The 23012-nt window shown below is 45.1% G+C and overlaps 2 protein-coding genes across 16 annotated transcripts in view; one reads left to right on the top strand and one right to left on the bottom strand.

The window, feature by feature from the left end:
- The window catches only part of LOC139378514 (inactive histone-lysine N-methyltransferase 2E-like), a 30162-nt gene extending 12165 nt beyond the window's left edge, over nucleotides 1-17997 (bottom strand). For 4 of the 12 annotated variants that reach the window (XM_071120743.1, XM_071120750.1, XM_071120746.1 and 1 more), the window contains exons 1-5: nucleotides 17667-17828; nucleotides 6861-7045; nucleotides 2468-2582; nucleotides 1051-1280; nucleotides 674-828 (exon numbers count right to left, since the gene is read on the bottom strand). In XM_071120743.1, the coding sequence (XP_070976844.1) occupies nucleotides 674-828; nucleotides 1051-1280; nucleotides 2468-2582; nucleotides 6861-6931 (571 nt within the window). In that variant the 5' untranslated portion in view covers nucleotides 6932-7045; nucleotides 17667-17828. Of the gene's footprint in view, nucleotides 1-673; nucleotides 829-1050; nucleotides 1281-2467; nucleotides 2583-6860; nucleotides 7046-17666 lie in introns of all 12 variants that reach the window. The other 8 variants (XM_071120749.1, XM_071120754.1, XM_071120744.1 and 5 more) reach the window with 4 other exon arrangements.
- A 1777-nt stretch (nucleotides 17998-19774) lies between these two features.
- LOC139378513 (NADH dehydrogenase [ubiquinone] 1 beta subcomplex subunit 2, mitochondrial-like) lies at nucleotides 19775-22928 on the top strand. Of its 4 annotated transcripts, none has more exons than XM_071120741.1 (4): nucleotides 19775-19885; nucleotides 21528-21764; nucleotides 22141-22285; nucleotides 22432-22928. In XM_071120741.1, the coding sequence occupies exons 2-4, from the start codon at nucleotides 21679-21681 to the stop codon at nucleotides 22504-22506; spliced, it is 306 nt and encodes a 101-aa protein (XP_070976842.1). In that variant the 5' UTR covers nucleotides 19775-19885; nucleotides 21528-21678; the 3' UTR covers nucleotides 22507-22928. The 4 variants fall into 4 exon arrangements, with proteins under 4 accessions (XP_070976842.1, XP_070976840.1, XP_070976843.1 ...); XM_071120742.1 differs by having other exon boundaries at nucleotides 19807-21764; nucleotides 22432-22524; nucleotides 22833-22928; XM_071120740.1 differs by having other exon boundaries at nucleotides 19825-19924.
- Nucleotides 22929-23012: the final 84 nt, after the last annotated feature.

The raw sequence follows: 23012 nt of genomic DNA, 5'->3' as shown, positions 1-23012 counted from the left end.
TGTACAGCAGGGTCCAACCAAAGCAAAGTTTTCCTGGTTCTAACCTATTTAGACAAATTATTTCTCAAAGGTAAAAACAAGATTTTCCATAGCAATCTGCCATTCTAAATGTCTGCATTGTTGTATTACTCGATGTGCCCAGCAGGTGTCAGCGTTCAGCTGAATCAGAGATGTGGTCCTGGGACCCCCTGGGTGCACATTTTAGTTCTTGCTGAGCACTACACAGCTGATTCAAATAACCAACTCAGCATCAAGCTTTGATTATTTGAATTAGCTGTGTAGTGCTAGGGCAAAAAACATGTACAAATTACCTTGACTAACCTGTACCCCTGCACATTGACATGGCACCCCCTTTATATAGCCTCGTTATTGTTATTTTGTGTTACTTTTATTACATTTATTTAGTAAATATTTTCTTGAACTGTATTGTTGGTTAAGTGCTTGTAAGTAAGCATTTCACATTAAGGTCGACACCTGTTGTATTCGGCACGTGACAAATAAAATGTGATTTGATTTGTGGCCTGGATCTCTCCAGACCCACAAGGGGAAGAGGCTGCAGGAGTGAGCCTGACTTACACAGCCTTTATTACACTGCCATCTGATCTGAGAGCTGTTTACTGGAGGGCACTGGGAGGGACTGAAAAAGGTAGGTATATATATATATATATCTCACCATCTCTCCACTCACCGGACATGTTCTCCCTCTTGCGGGTCTGCAGCACGATGGCCCGGTCTCTGTCCAGGATGCGCGGCTGGCAGCGCTCACACAGGTACGTCTCAGGAATGTGCTGCCTGTCGATCCCCATGCAGTCTATGTGCTGCCACACACTGAGAGAGAAGAGAGAGCAGAGAGTCAGTAACAGCAGCCATTCACGATGCAACAGGGGATCTAGAGAGGGGTCACTAATCCCAAAGAAAAGTTGAGATGAGACATGGACACTGTTTGAAGGCTAGAATGTTCATAAAATCACTGCTAGGACAGTATGGACTCTGGTCTAAGTCACTGTGACCTGTGACCTGATAAAGGAGAGGGTCTATCCCAGTTCCTACCTGCACTTGTCGCAGCAGATCATGTAGCCGTCGTCGTGGGTGAAGCCACAGATGCAGCGGGTGATGTCGGCCCCGTAGCTGCCGTCCTCCGAGGTGCTGAGTGTGGTGCCCCTGGAAGCCTCGTCCTGCAGGCCCCCCGGCACAAACAGCCCCTCGCCTGGACGGATCAGCATGGAGGGGGGAGGGGAGGCCGGGGGAGTGGGCGGGGGGCGCGCCCCATAGTTGTGGTCCTGGGGAGGAGGACATAAAGGTGTTGAAGGAGACACAAACAAGCCACAAAAATAAAAGTCGCACACTATATATAAACTCCCAGTAAATCACCAACTTTTCGGCATCACTGTGACTTCTTCAGGTTGACACATACAACAATAGCATGTCAAACATTGAAATTCTAATTCAATTGTTCAATTGTCTTGAATTGGAATTTCCTTTTCGTTATTCACTAAGCTAAGACGGCATTGTGATTGACCCTAACCCATATCCACAGTCTCCTCCCCCAGGTGAGCGAACTAGCCTGTATGAGGAGTATTATAGTGAACGGTATTGTCCGTGTATTATAGTGAACGGTAGTGTCCGTGTACTGTATTATGGTGTACGGTAGTGTCCTGTATTATAGTGTACGGTAGTGTCAGAGAACTGTATTATAGTGTACGGTATTGTATTATAGTGTACGGTATTGTATTATAGTGTACGGTATTGTATTATAGTGTATGGTATTGTATTATAGTGTACTGTATTATAGTGTACGGTATTGTATTATAGTGTACGGAAGTGTACTGTATTATAGTGTACGGTATTGTATTATAGTGTACGGAAGTGTACTGTATTATAGTGTACGGTATTGTATTATAGTGTACGGTATTGTATTATAGTGTACGGTATTGTATTATAGTGTACGGTATTGTATTATAGTGTATGGTATTGTATTATAGTGTACGGAAGTGTCAGTGTCCTGTATTATACTGTACGGCAGTGTACAGTATTATAGTGCACGGTAGTGTCAGTGTCCTGTATTGCAGTGCACGGTAGTGTCAGTGTCCTGTATTGCAGTGCACGGTAGTGTCAGTGTCCTGTATTGCAGTGCACGGTAGTGTCAGTGTCCTGTATTACAGTGCACGGTAGTGTCAGTGTCCTGTATTACAGTGCACGGTAGTGTCAGTGTCCTGTATTACAGTGCACGGCAGGCAGTGTCAGTGTCCTGTATTACAGTGCACGGCAGGCAGTGTCAGTGTCCTGTATTACAGTGCACGGCAGTGTCAGTGTCCTGTATTACAGTGCACGGTAGTGTCAGTGTCCTGTATTACAGTGCACGGTAGTGTCAGTGTCCTGTATTACAGTGCACGGAGTGTCATTGTCCTGTATTACAGTGCATTATAGTGGTGTACTGCAGTTTAGTGTTGAAGTGGAGTGTACTCACGGCGTAGGGCAGCCCAATGTAACTGTGGGAGTGGTGAGAGCTAATGCTGTAGATCTGGTGCGGGTAGCTGGACTTCTCCACCACCACAGGGCTGGCCTCTACCGATTCTGGTCTGCTGGACAGAGAGAGAAACAGTTAGGAGGGGGATCCCATTCACAACGTAACAGAGAAGAGAGATCAGTGTGTTGTAAATAGCAAAGGTGCAGAAACAGTAAGGGGGATTCCATTTACAACAGTGAGAGAAAGCAGAGAGCAGAGAGAGAAAAAAATGAAAGCTAGACATGAGAGGGAGAGAAACAGGAGGGAGATGAGTGTAGCGTTAAACGACAAGTAGAGTGAGAAAAGGGGTAGAATAGGAGAAAGAGCTCAGAGAACATCCTCATAAGCAGTGAGTGTACTGTTGTTCTTCATTGATTCTCCTCTTCCACTGGCTTAATGAGGAGTGTTTATTTGGGAGGGCTTTAGGGGAGCTGACAGTGGTTGTGACAGAGTGGTAGTGGCATGTTTGTCCCCTGCCCTCTTCATATCACCTTTGCTAACTGGACAGAGCTAATTGCATGGATAATAACTAAATGGGGGGCCTAATCTCTCCACAATATTTAAACCTGAGCCCCATTTCTGGAGGACATACACTACTGGAGGCTAACACACAACATTGACACACGCAGAAACAATAACAGGCATTCACTTCCGTGAGCTCATTTATCAAACCGGTAAATCCACTTTTATTCTATGACATTGCAGTGGCACAGAGAAAGCCTGTTGAACATGGGAGTATGGTTAAATAGGCTACTTCTAACTGGCATTGAAGGGGGGGCGAGGGGTTCAAAAACAAGGGAAGTGGGATTGGCAAATGGACAAGAGAGGATATGAAGGAGGGAAGGTGTGATGGGAGGAGTGGCACTGTCAGGAGAGAAGAAAAGAAAGACCAGTGACAGCCCAGGCAGTTGAGACTCCAAGCTGATGTCATGACAAATCAGAAGGCCAGCTGAAGTTCCAACAACTAATACAGCAACTCCTACACACAGACAGCCTGTTGGTCAGTCATGAGGAAGAAACTCCAAATCCTCCCCTTCTCATGCTGGATAGTCCAGACAACTGCTACAAGGTCAAAGAGAGGGAGAGTGAAGGAGAGAGAGGAGAGATGCCCCCGGGTGTATCTGAGGCTGGCTTTGCACATTCACACACATTTCAGAAGCAAAATGAAACCTTGACAAGAGGCCAACTGCCCTGCCAAAAAGTTTGGCTAACAATGCAGAGTACAAGAGAAAAGCCCACTAAACAAACTGGACAGCTTCACAGGTACCGTGTTAAAACATATATGTGTGGTCGGTCTGATGGTGTAGTAGAATCCCTGAGGGGATGCTATGGTTATATGGCTCAAACAGGCTATGTAGCATATTTGGACATTGAGTACAAGGAACAGTTGACACACAAACCCTGAATAATAAAGAGAATATGTGAAACCACACACACACACACACACACACTGCCCCGCAGAAACACTTCCAGACAGTAACTGGAATACATGACAAGCCTGTAGCAGCACAGTAGGGTAGCAAAACTAGGCTACTCAAACGAATGGACGTGCCACGTGTCAGCATGTTAAAGTACAAACACACCTCTCCAATGCTCCAACCCTCCCTCTCCTTCTCTCTAGACACCCCGTCCCTCCTAGGGTAAAGCAGCAGTACAGTACCTGGTGGAGGCAGTCTTTCACCCCTAGTCTCCCCGCGTGCTGCACACCATGACCTCTCAATGCTCGCTGTGCAGCACTTCCTTAAATATGGTATTGGCGCTCAAGCAGGAGCTTTGTGTCAAACTGAAAACATACGTGCATGTAAAAAGGTCTAGGGGCGGGCCCCAGGGAAGGTGTGTGTACATAACTTGCTGAAACACACACACACACACACACACACACACACACACACACACAGAGAGAGAGAGAGATCACTACTCTTCCCAGGGCAGAGAAGTATCCCAACCCAAATCCAAAGAAACTTAGGTAGGCCACTGAAAACAGTGTGAATGATTTACTAGAGTCAAATCTATACTTCATAATCAGGGATTTGCAGGGATGCAGCATGCATCATTCAGTGGTGAGAACATTCTCATTCATGTATTAAAATGAAATCAGTGATCGTATGATGAGTCATTAAAATGGGCTTTCTTGTGTTTTCATGGGATAGTTCCTCTGGTGAGAGGGGGGGATGATAGAAAAAGGAGAAGAGAACAGACATGTGATGAGCGAGTTTGTTTGATGGATGGCGAGGGGCCATGTTTGGTCTCAGTGTGAGTGGCCAAAGGGACTGAGACTGACTGCATCAATCATATCTGTCTCATAGGAAGTCGGGGACGAAGGCAGAGAGACACAGAGCCAGAGTAGATGATGCTATAGTCAATCAAACACACACCAAAATCTCACACACGTCTAGTGGGAAGCTATGAGATGTGAGACACCAGGAGACTCAGAGAGCAGAGACAGCCGAGAGAGACAACATAGATGGAACGGAGGTTTCAATTAAACAGACAGCTAGGCATGTGCTAATCATAGCTCACAGCTCAAGAGAGAGCTTAATATGGAGCAAGAGATCACACACACAGAGAGAGAGAGAGCACTTCTGCACAGCCAGAGGCAACGCCTTCACACCAAAGTGTTTCCACTCACTGCCATGGCGACGCACTGTAGCCGTCAGCGAGTGCACGCAAACTGTGCCCCGTGTGTCGCTGAGTAGCTAGAATAACATACACGGCAGCCGCGCACAGCAAGTCACGACACACACACACAGTCTGCAGCCACAGCGCATCCCCCTGCTCGTCACAACGCTGCATCTTTCAGAGGGAGGTGGAGAGAGAGTGACTGCTCCTCTGGGAGTAGTATTGCTGTTCCTAGGGCTAGCAAGTTAGCACACTAATGCTAACCTCAGCCCTGTGTTGAGAACACGAGGGCCTCGAAGAGTACCAAGGATCTGTGACTTGTTTTATCAGTAGGGTGGAAGGAAGAGGGCTAGATGAGAACTACCCTGGTCTGTGGGCACGCTGGCGGTCAGAAGTCTTGTGTGTTTTACAGACAGCCAGCTATACTCTGTGCTCCCGCACATTGGAGGCCCAATTCAAGATTGCATCAGGCAAGGTCGCCGCAGGGCGGAGAGAGAAGGATAGAGAGAGAGAGGGCTTAAAACCCGCCCCTGTGAACAGAAGGGCTCTGGGCTGAGACACAGCCCTATAAAAAGCTGACTGGAAGGGGGAGGAAAGAGGTGAGCGCGACGGGAACCATTTAAGACGCCTTAACCGCAAGAGGGCCACCTGCCATTCAGCCCGGTGACCATGGCAATGGCCCCTGCGCATTGCGGAAGGGAGACATTGGGGGAGGTTGCCATGGCAACCAGCTGTGGCCGACTGCAACAGCTCTTAAGGCTGGGGGAGAGTGACACGGACCCATTTAAAGAGACAAGCCCTCTAAAAGGAGACCTTTCTATTCTTCAACCACAGGAGCACAGAGGAGGTCTCTCTTATTTGTCTGTAATACTTTGCCAGTACCCCCGAGGAGGGTATAGGGAATACTGTGAGGAGGGTGGTATGTTGTTGCTGCCATGGCGCCAGGCTCCACTTCCCTAACAAGGTGCACAGCATACAGACAAGGATCAGGTGCATCATTTTCAGAGTAAAATTCTCCCTCCACCTGGTGGTGTCATTCTAAAATCATGACATTAGCTACACTGACATTGTATTACACAGAAGCAACTCAGAAATAGAAATTGAACAGTAAGGGTGTGTGATGCTAGATGGTCAAATACAACATATGCTCTGCTTATAAGTGACAAGCTCTTCTGCCTCATATCTTCTCTACAAAGTGTGTTTTGTCATATATGGAACTTGGATGGTCTGGTCAGATTAACAGCTAGGACATTGAGAATGTTTATGGGAAGTGATGGTGTGAGACGGTGAGTGCTATGTATGTGATCAATGGCAGTGATTGACCAGGTCTGTCCCTTACAGCAGACAGCAGGGCTATGGAGCCCCTCAGCAGGGCAAGAGCAGAGACAATGCAGCACAGAGACACAGAGAGTAGATACACACACACAGAGACAGAGAGATACACACAGAAACAGAGATACACAGAAACAGAGATACACAGAGACAGAAAGGCCGTAAGGGGGAGATATGGTCGACAGACAGATGACAGGCCCAATTAAAGTGACTGAGGAAGCGGGGGAGAAAGGATGAAATAAAAAGAGAGAGTGGGTGAGAAAGAGATGGGAGGGGGGGGATGACAGCAGCAGACAATGGAGGAGAGGCAGAGAATGAGTGAAAAGGAGAATAGAGAGAGTTAGAGAAGGGTGAGATGAATCACGAGATGGTGGGTTGGGCCTGAAGACGTTGGTATACTCACTCTGAGCCTGCAGCCATTTCCAGGTATGAGGTGTCTGCTGTGTCCACCCCTACAGGGATCACTATGCTCATGACGTTCTTTGCTGATCAATTCTTGTCCTACTGAGTCCAGAGCATGGGAGTCCAAAACACTGAGGCATGCCAGCCACAGCACTCATTGCAGACATCTAAGTGCATCCACAAGGCCTGCCAACACACAGAGGGAGAGAGAAAGACAAGGGAGTTAGCATGGTGACAGTCACCTATCTGAAACTAGATCAGACAGACTGAAAACTGGGGTATTTCCAGGAATCACCATGATTCATAAATTCAGCTGTGTGAGATGTAGGTACTTGCTATCTGCTAGTAACATGGAAAATGAACAGCATGATAAGAATTTCCCTAGCAAAGCTCTCAAAGAGAACCCTCGCCCACCTCACTGGCTACCTGAGACATTCATGGATGCAAGGGGGTAGAGGAGCAATATACACAGACTGCCAGGAATGCAGGATGCTGCGGTGGCAGTGTTCCACCACAAGGGGGTGTGAGAGAACACAGAGCTCTGACTGGCGGCCATTAATGTGGGGGAAAGAAAAACGCAACACTGAGAGGCCATCTTTTCACTGAGCTTTATTGTTCTATTGAGCAGAACAGCACGCACGCACACACACACACACACACACAGACATACACTCTCTCAAACACACAATCCTTTAACGCTGTAATTAGAGCTGTCACAAGCCCCTGGCTGTCTGGATGTGAAAGCAAGTGTTAAATAGGCATCTTGTCTCACTCAACCCCTCTCACACTGTTTGTTCAGCATTGCAGGTGGACAGGCGATGCATAGAAAGACTAAGTCAATAATTAACTCCATTAGGTGTCAGACAGACTGCAGCCTCTCTCTGATGAAGAGAGAAGTAGGACGAGGGACTAAATGGTTGGTTGACAGACAGAGGTAGCCACTCCCGCCAACAGGCAATAACAATGCTATGTACATAGATTAAATAGACCTGTCCCAATTAGCCTATACACAAATGGTGGGTGCTAATGTACAGGCTATTATAGCTTATAGCCTACGTAATGCAATGCATGTGTCCAGACAGGGGCATATGCGCTGGCCCTGATACTGAGAGCACAGCGTTGTTGATAAGTGGGATTAGTGGGAGGGACACATGCCTAGACAAAATAGAATGGAGTTCACACCTCTGTGTGTGCGTGCACCAGCCCTATAGCAAAGAGGGCTCATCTCAGACACACTGCTATACAAATCTGGACATTTCAGGTTTACTAGACCACTGAAACATTTTTACAGTCTCTTTAAACATCAGGGCCCATATCACAACACAGCTTTGTGTGGCTCAAATAACAATAGAAACCAATTGTTGGTGGAACATTTCCCAGTAACAGGGCTCTTAGCCAGACCACTGAAATAACATAAAACCCCTTTGTGGTATCTCAAAGGCTCACTATGTTTTGGTGTAGTAAAAATCCCTTCCTTCGGAAACAGGCCGTCTGTTTCCAAGAGTTTTGCTGTGATCATCTCTGCCTCTGTCTAAGAGAATACTGCTGTCACTGCTCAGGAATGCACACACACACTGCTCACAACTCCCCCCCCCCCAGACAGATAAACCAAACCCCCTCCCCTTCTAGACCCTTGCACACATTCCTTTGCTGGGAGGCACCCAGGGGCGCAAGCACACACACACACACACACACACACAGCTACAGGCACTGCACCGGGGGCCAGACACATTCAACACACACAAAAGGGGGGTTGGAAAAAAGGCTAACGAGGACAGTACAGCATTCCTGACAAAATCTGAGTGCTGTGACTGCCTCCGACGCTCCTCCCACTTCCTTTAGCGGAGCCGTCTGTCACACGGGACCAACATGCCAAAAAAAGCAGAGGAAAAAGACAAATGCTCCCTCCACCTCGCTCCTTCTGCCCCATCCACCCCACCCCCGCCGGATCTCTCTCCTCCCTGCACTTCCTAAATAAACCTCAGAGCATGGAAGGGAAGGGGAGTGCCGCAGACAGTGCTCCTAATTACAAAGAGGCTGAGAGAGAGAGAGAGAGAGAGGCTGTGAGACAGGCTGAGCAAGAGGCTGAGAGAAATATCCAAAGTAAGCATTAGCAATATGTACATTGTTACATCATGCCAATACTGCAAATTGAATTGAGAGAAAGGCTGAGAGAGAGAAAGGTGAAGGGGAAAGGGGGGGAAGACAAAGCAAAACATAAATGGCAGAACACTAGCTCGTCAAGCGAGGAGGAAAGCTGCAGCTCTCGTCCCCCACTCCCCCTTGCGTTCTGTCTGAAGTTCTCTCATCATGGATCTCACAGCGCTGCAGGGAGCCTTCCAAATTATCCATCTACCCTCTGTTTGGGAGAGGGGTGGGGGAGGCGCCCAAACTCCTGTATGGGCACTAGGGTTCCTCTAGCACAGGCACAGCAGCCTTCTGAGACTGTGTGAGAGTAGAGCAGAGACGAGAGCTGAGCCCACGCCACCCCCTCTTCTCATTTGCCCTCCTCCCTTTCCCAATCTCCCCTCCTCACTAAGGCCATAGTCACGTCATTGTGTGGGGGAATAACTTTCCTTTTCAGACAGACCAGTCACTCTACTAAATTCAGCAGGGGAAACGCACACACGCTCCCTCGTGCTAGGCTAGTTGGAGCCACTGTACGTCAGAGCTTGTTTTCATTGAGGCTCTTTGGGCCAAGTCTCAAGTGTTTGATTTTGAGCCGGGAGAAGAAAACGATGGACATAAAGACGGGCTTCTAACTGAAGCTGCGCTCCTCCTTCCCTCTAAGTTCCCTACAGGGGGCTGAAGTGACTTCACACCATCCTCATAGGCCGAGTCATCGCAGCAGCCAGCCATGAGCGCACACACACCAAAATAAAGACACTCCTATACACTGGAAAAAGGCACCATCAGAATGTCACAACCCTTCCTTTCAGTGCCCAAACAGGGCTACTCTCTGCAGCAGCTGTCCTTCATTAATCACAGTGCCCAAGCTGCCAGGGCTCCCTCTGTGCTTTACCTCTGAAGGTGAAACCATACATCAATAATACAGGACATTAGAGATGTAGGCCTACATTGTGTATGCGTGTGTAAAAGATTGGGCACCACTAGCAGCAAATAGACAAGTTCCACTGTGATGTTTACCCATTGACCACCTATAGCGCAGCAGCAAACTGCCCTAAAGGGCATTGGAGAGAGAATGATATTGCATCGTCCACATCCACGCTCTGCAGAGCACACTAACCAGCAGACAATTGCCCCAGGCCAGCACTGTGTGTGCGAGAGAGAGAGAGACAGTTTGTCCTAGAGGCTACTCTACACACATCAGCCTACACACTTTGGGCTTGTACCCTGTCAAACAAACACACACAGGGGGTAAAGGAGGGATCTCCCATCTCAGGTGCAGGGTACAGCCAGCCAGGCTTTTCAGTGCAGAACATCCAGGTTCTGACAGCTGGTCTGGGGCAGCCCTGCTCTGGCCTACTCTCCCTCCGTACACCCTCCTCTCCCTAACACAGCACGGCCCCATTTGACATTCTTAAATCTGATAAGGATGACCGATGAGAAACAAAATCTTGGATTTGCGTCGAGCACGCCTGTCCACCTGTGTGACTCACTCAGTCTTATCTATATTAGGAAAGAAAGGCCAACTACTCAAACCAAATCAAATTAGACTGACAGGCTCAAATGCAGCTTTTCTGTGCCTGGTGTTAATTGTCGAGAAATTGGGTCGCAATTATCACAATTGCAACATTTGGTTAAAAATGGGGCCTAGGTTTTTTTGCCCATATCGGGAAACCCTACATGGCAGTGTGGAAATTATCTCAAATGAGTGCAGGAAATACAGAAATTGATAAAAATGCAAGAAATGGTTTTATAGTGTTTTCAACCTCATCCAAAAATAACCTGAATGGAGAAAGACTCATTGAAATCACCCTAGGGCCTCACACTACTCATAAAGCTAATTCACAACTTTTTTATTTTTTAAAACACTAAATACCATCAAAAATGTGAAAAATAAAGTGATTTGATATTTTGGCCATATCACCCAGCCCTGGTCAGAGACACTCCAGCCCCATTACAGCACAGTTCCATGATCGATTTCACACCTGGCGTTATATCACCAATCACCACATTCACCCTCACCTCCACTGAGTCTGCCCAGTACCCAGCGTGCCCTGCACTAAGTAAGTAGTGTTAGCATGTAGCACAGCAACAGGAAGTGGGCGGGGCTAGGGAAGTATCAGGCCACCTATTTGGGAGGTAGTCTAACTAGTGAAAGGCCCATTTAATAAGGGATCCATTACAGCCCAGCACCGCAAAAACAGTTTACCTGAACCCTGTTTCCCTCTCCTCCTCTTGTGTGACCTACACGACCGTGCTGGGCCTCAGAGCAAGGCCAGACCCCCATGAGCTACTAAAGGCATGACTCTAGCTCTACACAGAAAGGAGGACACTGGAGGCTTAGTGCCAGGCAGCCCCACAGGGTAAAACGACCTAGGCCGGCAGTGCACTGTTGTCAGCCAGCTATATCTATACAGATGATAGTTTCAGGATGGAGTCTGTTGTTCTCCAGGGACAGAGGGAGCAACACAAACACAAGTGGAACTCTTTACAGTGGAGGATGAGGCAGGCAGAGAGGAAGTCAATAGATTCTCACTAGCTCCACTGAGCTGTGGCCTTCTTCTTTCCTACCCTTCTGCCCTACCCAGTGCAGTAAACATCCTGTATAATGAACCCCTTCACTTCCTCACTCTGTGGCCCACTGTCCTGGCTATTGGCAGCTCGAAAAGCCTTCATGACTTCTCTTATTGAGCACTTCATGGATGCGTGTGTGCTCCTGGGATTAAGGTGAAAGAAAAGGTGTCACCGAGCAGCGAGAGATCCCTGCCACGCACTCCTCTGTCCCCCAGGGGGGAGTGGCAGGCAGGCCACATCTCCCTGCCTCTGTCAACACAGCCAGCGAAACACCATATCAGGTATTTACAGCTGTGTAAGAGTGTGCAGAGAGGGGGCACCCACCAGGGGAGCGAGGAGAGGGAACCAGAGAAGGCAGTGTGAATCAGTGTGTGAGGCAATTCGAATATGGTGCAGATAGGGAGACTGTTACAACGCTACGAGACTGTGACATGGTTATGGTAGCATGGCGTCTAGCACCAGGACAGAGCGCAGGCCACTGTCCCTTTAAGAGGAAAAAGAGGTAGGTGACTGTGGATTGTGTATTATATACCAGCCTCTGATTAGACACAGCAGGCCCGCTCTCATCCAGCATTTATGTCCACACAAAAGTGATAATTTTTTACTGAATTCAGGGAGGCCAACATCAGGGGAAACAGATTTTTACTGTGTCAGCTACATCCATACACACAGGCCTCGTTACTTGTCAGAGGGTTCCAGCCTGCAGTTGTTCTGACGAATGGAGCGGTTCAAACTGGTGTCTATTTTACTTCCCGACAGGGGCCCAAGTCTCCCAAGGTCTCTCTGCATCTAGGTCTCCACTGCCTGAGTGACATCACAAACGTATCATGATATCATTCATTTGGTGGAGGATGAATCCCACTACGCAAAGCTAAGCTGTGGAAATACTAGAGGGAGCAGCATACAGCAGTCTGAGGCCTTACATTACCCCCACTGTTGACAGGCATTTGTGAAACAAGCACCTGTGTCAGTGAAAAGAAAGATCAGGAGTCACAAGCAAATGAGTGCCTGTATCAGTGTGTCAGTCAGTCAGCTGTGGCAGCGAAGATAGCCTGCACAGCTCTCACTAGGCTCCTCTGGAGAAAGAGAGCAGCTGCACAGCCTCACTGTGGGGAAAACTGAAAACACCTCTGCCTCCAATGATTTGGCCTCCTGTCCTCAATTGGCAGAGGGGGAATTAACATAACCCTCGCCTCATAAGGACACAGAAGCCTAATTAGTGCCGTCCTGGAGAACCAAAACAGAATAGATTAATGGCTGTCTCTCTTGGCAGTCTCCATCCAAGATGGCCACAAATCCGGATAATTTTCTGTTCATGTGAGGAGGAGTCTCGTCTTAGGCTATGGCAACATGGGGTCATGAGGAGAAAAGGAGGAGAGAAGAAACACTGGGCGACTGTCTCAAACTGGCATTTGGACAGAGGCTGCCAAAGTTTGCGCCACAGAGAAGTATCCAGCTTCTTTAGTTTGTCTCACAGGCCAGAAGGGAGGAGGGAAGGGAGCGGTGTGGAGCTGCCTACCTCACACCATCCAAAAGCTAGAACCACCACCAGGGGACTGAGGCATACTACTGGGAATGGGGCCTGAGCTGATGGAAAAATGAAAGGAAAGACATGCATTGTCAGGAGAAGATTGTTTGGGCAAAGTGGAGTCACGTGTACGTGCAAGGTGTAGCCAGGCAGATTTAAAAAGTCTTGTTGTGGCACTGGGGCTCCTTCTCATTTCTATAATGGGTGATATAGAGCTCCTCGCTGGCCAGCTGTGTTTTATCATGAACTCTCAACACGATCACCAAAACAACAGACAAAAAAACCCTGGCCATTTATTTTCATTGTTGGGTTATTTGACGACGGGCATCTGTTCTGAGCCTGTGAGGGTGAGAGGGCAAGAGGAGGGCAGCAGGTTTTTGTCAATGTCAAAGGGAAATAACCAAGTCACAGCTGTTGTTTCATTCCCCCTTCACAAAACTCAACACCTCTGACCACCAGGTAGGACTTGGGAAACAACCTGTTGTTTATCTATTCATGAATTTAATGTGAATTAGGCTAATTCAAATTAGGCAAATCCGGATTGGAAAATACAATTGAGAGAAAGTAGCCTATGTCCCAAAGAGCTAGGCCAAACCACACTGAAATCTTCCTAGCTAATTTAATGACAGTTTCTTGTACTAGGCATACTCGAACAATGGTAAATATTACACAAGCACATCGTTCCAGCCATAATGACACACACCATGGTTGTTGTGACCGGTTTGCTCTATGGTTCATATCCACAATCAGTGTCATGCTTTCCTCCTCAGTCGAGCTGACCTTTAGATAATCACTACTTATTAACTACATTTTAGAGGTCGACCGATTATGATTATTCAACGCCGATACCGATTATTGGAGGACCAAAAAAGCAGAGACCGATTAATCGGCCATTTTTTTTAATTTGTAATAATGACAATTACAACAATACTGAATGAACACTTATTTTAACTTAAATAATACATCAATAAAATCAATTTAGCCTCAAATAAATAATGAAACATGTCCAATTTGGTTTAAATAATGAAAAAACAAAGTGTTGGAGAAGAAAGTAAAAGTGCAATATGTGCTATGTAAGAAAGCTAACGTTTCAGTTCCTTGCTCAGAACATATGAACATATGAAAGCAGGTGGTTCCTTTTAACATGAGTCTTCAATATTCCCAGGTAAGAAGTTTTAGGTTGTAGTTATTATAGGAATTATAGGACTATTTCCCTCTATACCATTTGTATTTCATTAACCTTTGACCATTGGATGTTCTTATAGGCACTTTAGTATTGCCAGTGTAACAGTATAGCTTCTGTCCCTCTCCTCGCTCCTCCCTGGGCTCGAACCAGCAACACAACGACACCAGCCACCATCGAAGCAGCGTTACCCATGCAGGGCAAGGGGAACAACTACTAGAAGGCTCAGAGCGAGTGACATTTGAAACTCTATTAGCGCGCGCTAACTAGCTAGCCATTTCACTTCGGTTACACCAGCCTCATCTCGGGAGTTGATAGGTCTGAAGTCATAAACAGCACAATGCTTGACGCACAACAAAGAGCTGCTGGCAAAACGCACAAAAGTGCTGTTTGAATGAATGTTTACCCGCCTGCTTCTGCCTACCATCGCTCAGTCGGATACTTAGATACTTGTATGCTCATCAGATTATATGCAACGCAGGACACGCTAGATAATATCTAGTAATATCATCAACCATGTGTGGTTAACTTGTGATTATGATTGATTGTTTTTTACAAGATAAGTTTAATGCTAGCTACTGCATTCACGTAACAGGCAGTCTCATTGTGGAGTGCAATGAGAGAGGCAGGTCGTTTTTGCGTTGGACTAGTTAACTGTACGCTTGCAAGATTGGATCCCCCGAGCTGACAAGGTGAAAATCTGTCGTTTTGCCCCTGAACGAGGCAGTTAACCCACCGTTCCTAGGCCGTCATTGAAAATGAGAATGTGTTCTTAACTGACTTGTCTAGTTAAATAAAGGTATATAAAAAAAATCGGCACATCGGCACCCAAAAATACCGATTTCAGATTGTTATGAAAACATGAAATTGGCCATTCCGATGAATCGGTCGACCTCTACTACATATGCGCATATAGTGAGAGAACGGGTAGCCTAATGATAGTGAATTATGAGATATTAAAATCGTCATGTCTAGTCATTGTGTTGCTTTCTACAAACATGAGTTAAGACTAGTAGCCCACTTACTGTTAAATGTGGTAACTTGGTCCAACTTGCCAAAATGGGTGGGAATGTTTAGTGTTGGACAAAGCATGAGGTCAAAGAAGAGTGGGGGTGGCAATAAACACCATTGTTCTTTATACAAAGTGCTGGGTTTATATCCTGTTATGCAACTCCTCAATATGACAACCTGCTAATAACATAGACAAATTCAGCAACTACAATAAATAAATCGGAGCTGACGTATATTGCGTTGTTGTAGTAGTATCTGTATATACATCCTGCTCTTCAAATACAATGCATCACGAAACACAATATTAGCAAAGAAATGTGATTGAACGACATGGGGGGGGGGGACTATTAGCTAACCAGACAGTTGGCCAGCGAATCTCAAACGTATGACCTGACAAGTGTATGTTTGTATCAAAGGCGGACATTGTCACTATTTTAATGTACGACAGAAATCAGTCCTTATTAATCTATCCCATTGTGCACTAGCTTGCCCGTGACTGTGTGTCGGCGTTGCAGTCAGCTCAGCCGATAGGGGTGTGGAGGGCTGAACGTAGCTATTAAATTACCACAACATCAAGCCAAGCCGCCATTTTCATAGCGCTTTTCTAAGGACGGCAAGAAAACCGTGTAACTGGGGGACGGACACTCGCCACGAGAAGAAAATCCCCAAGAAAATCAATCGTCTTTCAGACATTCTTACTTAAGTATCAATCTGTCGATACCGTTTATGTGTAGTTATTATTAGAAAAATGTAGAATCTCGTCGATAATTTAGCCAGCTGGTTAGCTAACGAGCCATGCTAGCTAGCTGCAATGGCTTTCAAAGATACAAAACGTTGGCTAGCGAGTCTCGGCAAAGGAACAATTTTCTCAAGTTACATAGCTAGGCGGCTAAAAAAATATATTGAGCCTCTTCGTCTTAAAATACATAAGTGAGTTATTGTATCAATATTTGAAGCTTGTACTACTACCCGACTGCAACATCAGTTGTAGTACTTAGCTAGCTAATATTAGCGTTCGAACTGCGGTAAACGTCGTTACGCTGGCCAACGAGGTCTTTAACATGGAAAGATTAGCTACCTAAGCTAGTTTAGTAAGGCAACTTGGCACGTCATAGTGTGAACAATGCGCAAAGTTCACACTTGCTGAATATACGTTATCGCAGGTTGGTTTCACTTTTAAATAACATTGAGACAATATTGTAACCAATCGCACAGTTTAAACGGTCAAAGAAGCTACATTGTCAGTGGAGGCAAGATTCCCCGATTTGAGTATGCCCCCTCCACTGAGGTATGGTCCCCTCCCCCCACGTTTGCAGCAGTTAAACCACATACCCTCTGAATCTAAATTAAGGGATGTAAATGCATTTGTCAACTAGGAACAAAATAGAATGGTGGGCGTTTATCGGTCCAATAGCCGTTTGTTCATCTAGTGACAGAAGGCCTCTAGTTTAATATTTAAAAAACATTTACACAATTGTGGACATGCGATTGAACTTTGACCAGAAATATAATGCAACCACCATTTCCAGAAAATTATACGTAGTCTTATCTATATGTAAACAAAAGCCCTGTCAATGCCCTCTGCGCAACACCACATTTTGTGGACTAGCTGGCTACTCAAACGGAAATAAACCTTCATAGGATCAACAAGAAGTGCACTTCCAACCACATATGAAAATCTAACTAGATAACGAGCACGGATGTGTTAAACCAAGGCAGTCCAACAAATACTGCAATACAATTCATGATTTACTTGTTCTGTAAGTACAATTTTACCACTAGCCTATTGCATGGGAGTACATTGGCAAACTGACCATCCTTTGGGGGCTGGTTGAAAGAGAGCGGGGTAGTTCTCCATGCCACCTAGTTCGACTGCAACAGCATACTGACATTGCAGGTAAAGCGAACTAGCCAAAATAGTTAATGTTTGATATTGTATTGCTTCCCTTTCTCTTCATTAACAATCCAATGTTATTCAACTGCATTAAGTAAGCGTGCTAACGTTTCAGAAGCAGCCAGTTGAATCTAAAATTCAAATGCGCTAACGTTAGCTAGCTAAACACTGCACTGTCTAACTAGCAAATGCTAACAGTTGCTAGCCAGCTAATACAAGCTAACGTTACACCAAAACAATACTATAATTCAGGACTAACATTCTAAGTAAGTGGCTCACTTAAATAAAAAAACAACTAATTTCCTACCAGAAAGTTAGTTATTATCAACTTCCATCTAACTATAGCGCCATCAGCATCCACGTAGCTAACGTTACTAGCTACAGTAGCTAGCCATGAGAAACCAAGTCGGCAAGCTGGCTAGGTAGACTAACTTGGTGAGCTCTTGAAACTAAGACAACCTATGAGGTAGTTTTAAAGCGTTTTACTTACAGTTAAAGTCCACTGTAGATACCCTGAATAAAGAAACAGCGACCTGGGTGAGACCCCCGTCGCTAGAGCCTCGCTCTCTACACAACCAAAACAATAGCTACTTCACTCCACACTGCGGCTCTATAAGGTTTAAAAATATTTACACTGATAGCAATCTTTTTTAGAGACTCCCCCTACTGTAATTAGTTTTCGTTGGTAATTATTGGAACCCAATAATGACAGTCAGTTCCGAACCGTTAAAATTGTGTCCTACCTACGCCGACTGTTAGAAATTAGATCCCCTCAACCCTGTCTCTTTTCCCTTTGCAAAAATGGCGGCCCTGGCAGGACTGCCGTGACTCCGCCTCCTCCAGCCCATCAACCCCTAACCCGAGCCCCGCCCCTACACTCTCCGGGGTCCACAGGCCAAGATTACAGGGGCGCCGTGAAATGAGATGGCTACATGCGCGTTCACGCGTCCGTTCTGTTCTGTAGTTTTGTTTCTGTAGTCCATTTGTTAGTTCAGTTGCAACGAGTTGGTTCTAGAATATATATATCCTCTTGTTTATAATCCTAATTTATACAATATGATCTCCAAACTTAATTTATAACAAATGTAAACATTCGTAAGAATCAACATCTCAGATTGTGTGAATACAGCATCTCATGTTCAGCAATTCATTAAAAATTAATCCATTACCATGAATGGAATAATACCTCTTTATTGTCAATTAAAACATTTCATAAACATTTACATTTTCCTTCAACTGCTTGAAAGATCAAGCAACATGGTGCAACACAAAATTACAATACATGACAGACAATACAAGGCATAGACTAAACTCATGTACATAGTCCTGTATGTTTTTTTTCTTTTCAACATGCATCTGAGAACAATTTGTACACTTTGATGTGTGAGGGGGTAAAATTAGGGTGGTCAGTGCTTGACTTGGGTAGATGTTTACTGGAGCTGCGTACTGGCACTTCAGATTATCTACTGCTTGGGTTCCTGCACCTTCTATAGAATATTAGCTCAAAAGTATTCTGGAGCTCCTGCACCTGAATATAAACAGTACCCAAAATGAGTACTGACACCTCCAGTATTTCAGTCCAAGTCAAGCACTGTGTGTGTGTGTGTAGTCAATGCAGTTTCTTAGCAGCCAAGGACAAAGTCTGGTTGCTTTTATTACTTCCTCTGGAGGAACTTGTTGAATTGTCAGCCCTTTCCCTCCTGTTTCGCACTTCTCTTAACTGCAAAGCAATCTGATGTGCTTTTGTCAACCATATGACCATGATGTCTGGCACAGAGACATAAAATGTTCTACATCTATGGTCTGCCATCTCACCACCACGCATGTCTCAAAGATTCATTCATTCAAGTGCTCGTTTCACTTTTATAGATGATCCTGCTGCAAAATGTGAAACTTTTAAAATAGAAAAAACAAACAGGAATATATTGTATTGTCACTGAGGTCCATGACACACCTTCTGTATCTGCTACAAATAAAACAAACTCATGAATGGCAATTATTAGGCCCTAGTTACCAGAGTTTGAAATTAGCATCTAATTCTGCTGCCCAAGGCAGTAGGAGGAAACAAATATCTTACACATGAGCCCGTGCTTTCTTTGATTTAACTGAAGGCAAGGTGGGTGGCAGACAATACTGACCAAAATCAACACAATTTACAAATGTAAGCATCGTGCTATTGTTAACAAGTACATTTAATTCATAATTGCTGTTACATTATTCCAGTCTCCCCCCCAAAAACTGCACTATTATGAATACATGTTATATGTAGGCCTAGTTCAATAATGACAACAATGTGTTTGGGCTACAAGAGGTCAAGGCAAACGGATCGTCGCATATGTAAAGTAAAACGTCTCCATGTCCAATTTTCAGAGTATATCATCCACACAGATGAATTTTCTAAGAGCTAAAAAGGTGCGTCCAACAATTAATCAAAAAATACGTTGGACATGTGGTGTACGTGTCGTTCGAATTAAGGCGAAGATACAGTGGCTCCTGCGAATCTTCCAATCCTGTCATTGCCTGTTCACATGACATTACAGTTCGAACTCCCCTCCCCCACTGAGATCTAGCCAAACCGCATCCCCGCGCGCACGCGTAATACTGAAACTGGGCTTTCTCGTCTGTTGGTTGTATCAGATCGTCTTGACAGAGTAGATGAGCCTTCATAACTGCTACAACTATACTCATTTCGGAAATCTTATAGCGAACGTAGGTGATATTGTACAACAGTCGTTGGGCTATAATACGGTATATATATATTTTTGTACTTGATTCAGAGTGTAGGGTTTTCATAAAAACACTAGTTGGAGACATTATCAAGAAGTAGCCTATTCGGTTTCCGGGCAGTTTGATTAGGATGAGATTCGGTAGTAAAATATAGCGTTCTCTCGTTTTCGCAAAATGGCGTTCTTGTTTTAATAGATTGACATTGCTCTCAGCCAATGATGCATGAATTGGCCTGTTTTTGCAGAAATGGTTGGCTTCTGATGACATCATTCGGACATCGGTTGTAGGCGGGTTCTGAGCTGTGAGGGGAGAGTGGCGCAACCGGAGAACTTGCAGAGCCAGGCGCCATTAGGGCTGAGTCAAGAAAAACAATGCTTTGGAATGCAAGATAAATACGGGATGAGCAATTTATTGCTGTTCGACGATAGGAATTACTCAAATTAACTCGCCATTCAACGTATTGTATGCAGATAGCTATAGATCACTTTCCGTTATTTTTGTGAAATTGCAACAACGCAGCTGGTGGCAAATAAGATGGCGCCTGCCGTTAACGAGCATGCACGTGCATAAAGTGCACTGACTAGGCGGCGGCACTGCGCGCACTCCCGAAAGGAGTGCGGAGAGCATCGTTTCTAAACCATGCTCTTAACTTTTGTCGTTAAGTCGCGTTTGGTCTTGTCAGTTTATACTATATTGTTTATGTATTTCCTATTCTGGCATTTAAACCGAGAAGCAGACTGACGAGCCAATTTACAAGTCGAAACATGGATGGATGGATGGAAAGTAACGGTCAATGTCTATGAAATTGTAAAAGTGGCCAACAAAAGCTGAACTGAACATTGGCATGAAAGGGAATAAACTTTTCTGCAGGACTTTAAAGTAACAATTCGATTACAGCTGGATACATTACAATTGATGGAACGCGAAGTTAATTGCAAATTTGATATTTTTGTAATAGTTTCCACCAGAAAAAAAGCAACTGTCAAACCGCTTAGCTGTTGATAGGGAGCTTAGAGCTTGTCCGCCATGTTGTCCCACTCGGTTCTCAGATTCATTAATCAGGAAATGGCGAATACTCTTCACAATTACCCAAGAGAAGAACTGCTCTCGTAATTTAAATGCTCATTAACAATTTGTACCTGTTATGCCTGTCTTTTGTCACTTGATTTTTTTCCATTAAACCTGACTGCCGTCCTATAATATCCCTCCACCTTAATTTACTACACTGGATGCAAAACAAATGCACTGCATTTTCTACTACTATTCACCACTCACCCATGTCATGTAAGACATATAAACATTAAAGGAAGGAGGTGCATGACGTTCCAACACAAAACCTTTACTCAAGAGGAAAAACAATTGGAAGGACTGCCATGACCACCAACCGTCCTTGCTCAGTTGTCAGTTTCTAAAAGTTTGCACAGAAGCACGTATGCATTAATTCACCATGTCACACAAGCTTCCAGCATTACATTTTCATATGAAAAATTAAATACACATTTCCCAAATATTTGCTATACGATTCCCTTTTAAGAGTTTCATACATAGATGCATTTAAAAAATCTACTTCTGTAACTACCTAAAATACATATACACGTATATAAAGGGCTTTGTCTCCATCTAGTGTGCAACAGTGGAAGCGACACGAGTCGATCCATTTTCTGAACAACCCTCCATCTCGACCAATCATAGCGCTCGTTGTTGGTTGGTCGCCCTCTGTGTCAAGGTGGAACGACATTTTGAGAAAACAACACTGGGGGAAGAGAGAAACAACTATGTCTTCTTTAGGAAGGGTCATGGGTGTCCTTAGGGCCGGGACGCAGCTTCTTACACGTGGACCTCAGAAAATAGTAATCCGAAAGTAAGTAGCGTTACTGGTGTAATAAACGTTAGCTAGCTATGTGCTGAGGACGAAAGGTTGACTTCAATATCGTCCTTCATAATTAAATAAACATTATCTATCACACGTCAGTTGTATGCATATCACTGTCTTCTTAGCTTTAAACAGTAACGTTTGGCTATAGCTTATAACTAGCTTACAAGTGAACCAACTAGCTAGCAGTCTGACAGTATGCCTACCAAACAGATGTCCAGAGGTAGGCGCCATGATCAGATGTTAACCCATTGGGTTGTTGGGTTTAATCAAATGTGTAGAGCGTAGCTACATTATACTGGTATACGGTGATAAGGTGTAAACAGTGATAACCAGAGCACTGAGGGTTTCTGTTAATTTTCAGAGCTGGTGGTGGACCACACATAGAGGCCCAGTACAGGCAATTCCCACAACTCACCAAGAGCCAGACGTTCCAAGCAGAGCTCCTCAGCAGTGCCATGTGGTTCTGGATCCTGTGGCACTGCTGGCATGACCCAGATGCAGTAATGGTGAGTTAAATGTAGATTAGGCTCCTAATCATAGTTATGCTTGGTATGTCCTGTCCGATCTAGTTTTGGCAGTTCATAGAGTAAAGGATGGAGACAAAGCCAGTGTCTGTCAAGCAGACTTAACCCCATAATGCCTCTTCTCTCAGGGTCACTTCCCATGGCCTGATGCATCCGCATGGACAGATGAGGAACTGGGGATCCCAGCTGACGATGAGGAATGAGGTGCCCTGTACCCCCAGGTGTGCCTTTTGTCCTGTCTACATCAGTCTTCTCCACCACAGGATCAGTGACGCATCCAAGGGATGTTTGTCAATGAGAATGTCTTGTCCTCTGATGAAAGATTGTGTTCATCACGCAACAGATAGTCATAAACTGTTGGTTAGGATGGGAAATGGAATGCTTATTCAGTTAGTACAGTAATGCGATTGTTCATGCACGAGAGCCCTTCTGTAACAATATGTGTTAGTTAATATGCCCATTTCAATTAGGTTCCTTACTGTAGCAGTGGCATGTTGTATAAGTACTTATCTATTTCTTGCATTTCTAGACCTTGTGTGTGTGCAGTCGCTACCTGGAGGTTAAGGGTGTCCCGAGAGGCTTTGTTGTACATAGACAAATAAAATTCAATTGATTCTAAAACATATCTTTGGGGTGTGTACATATGGAACGCAATGACTGTTTTTGAATGTGTATAATTAGTTCTAGTCGTTTCCTGTAAAAAAACAAT

This window comes from Oncorhynchus clarkii, chromosome 21, assembly GCF_045791955.1.
Source record: "Oncorhynchus clarkii lewisi isolate Uvic-CL-2024 chromosome 21, UVic_Ocla_1.0, whole genome shotgun sequence".
In the NCBI taxonomy this organism is placed as follows: Eukaryota; Metazoa; Chordata; class Actinopteri; order Salmoniformes; family Salmonidae; genus Oncorhynchus; species Oncorhynchus clarkii.
Note: the sequence above shows the minus strand (reverse complement) of the source record. Positions and strands in the feature narration are given on the sequence as shown.

Excerpts from the sequence above, each read along its gene's own strand:
- LOC139378513 (XM_071120741.1), top strand. The coding sequence starts at position 21,679 with ATGTCTTCTTTAGGAAGGGTCATGGGTGTCCTTAGGGCCGGGACGCAG. Across the intron at positions 21,765-22,140 it reads CAGAAAATAGTAATCCGAAA|AGCTGGTGGTGGACCACACA; the intron begins GTAAGTAGCGTT and ends GTTAATTTTCAG. Across the intron at positions 22,286-22,431 it reads ATGACCCAGATGCAGTAATG|GGTCACTTCCCATGGCCTGA; the intron begins GTGAGTTAAATG and ends CTCTTCTCTCAG.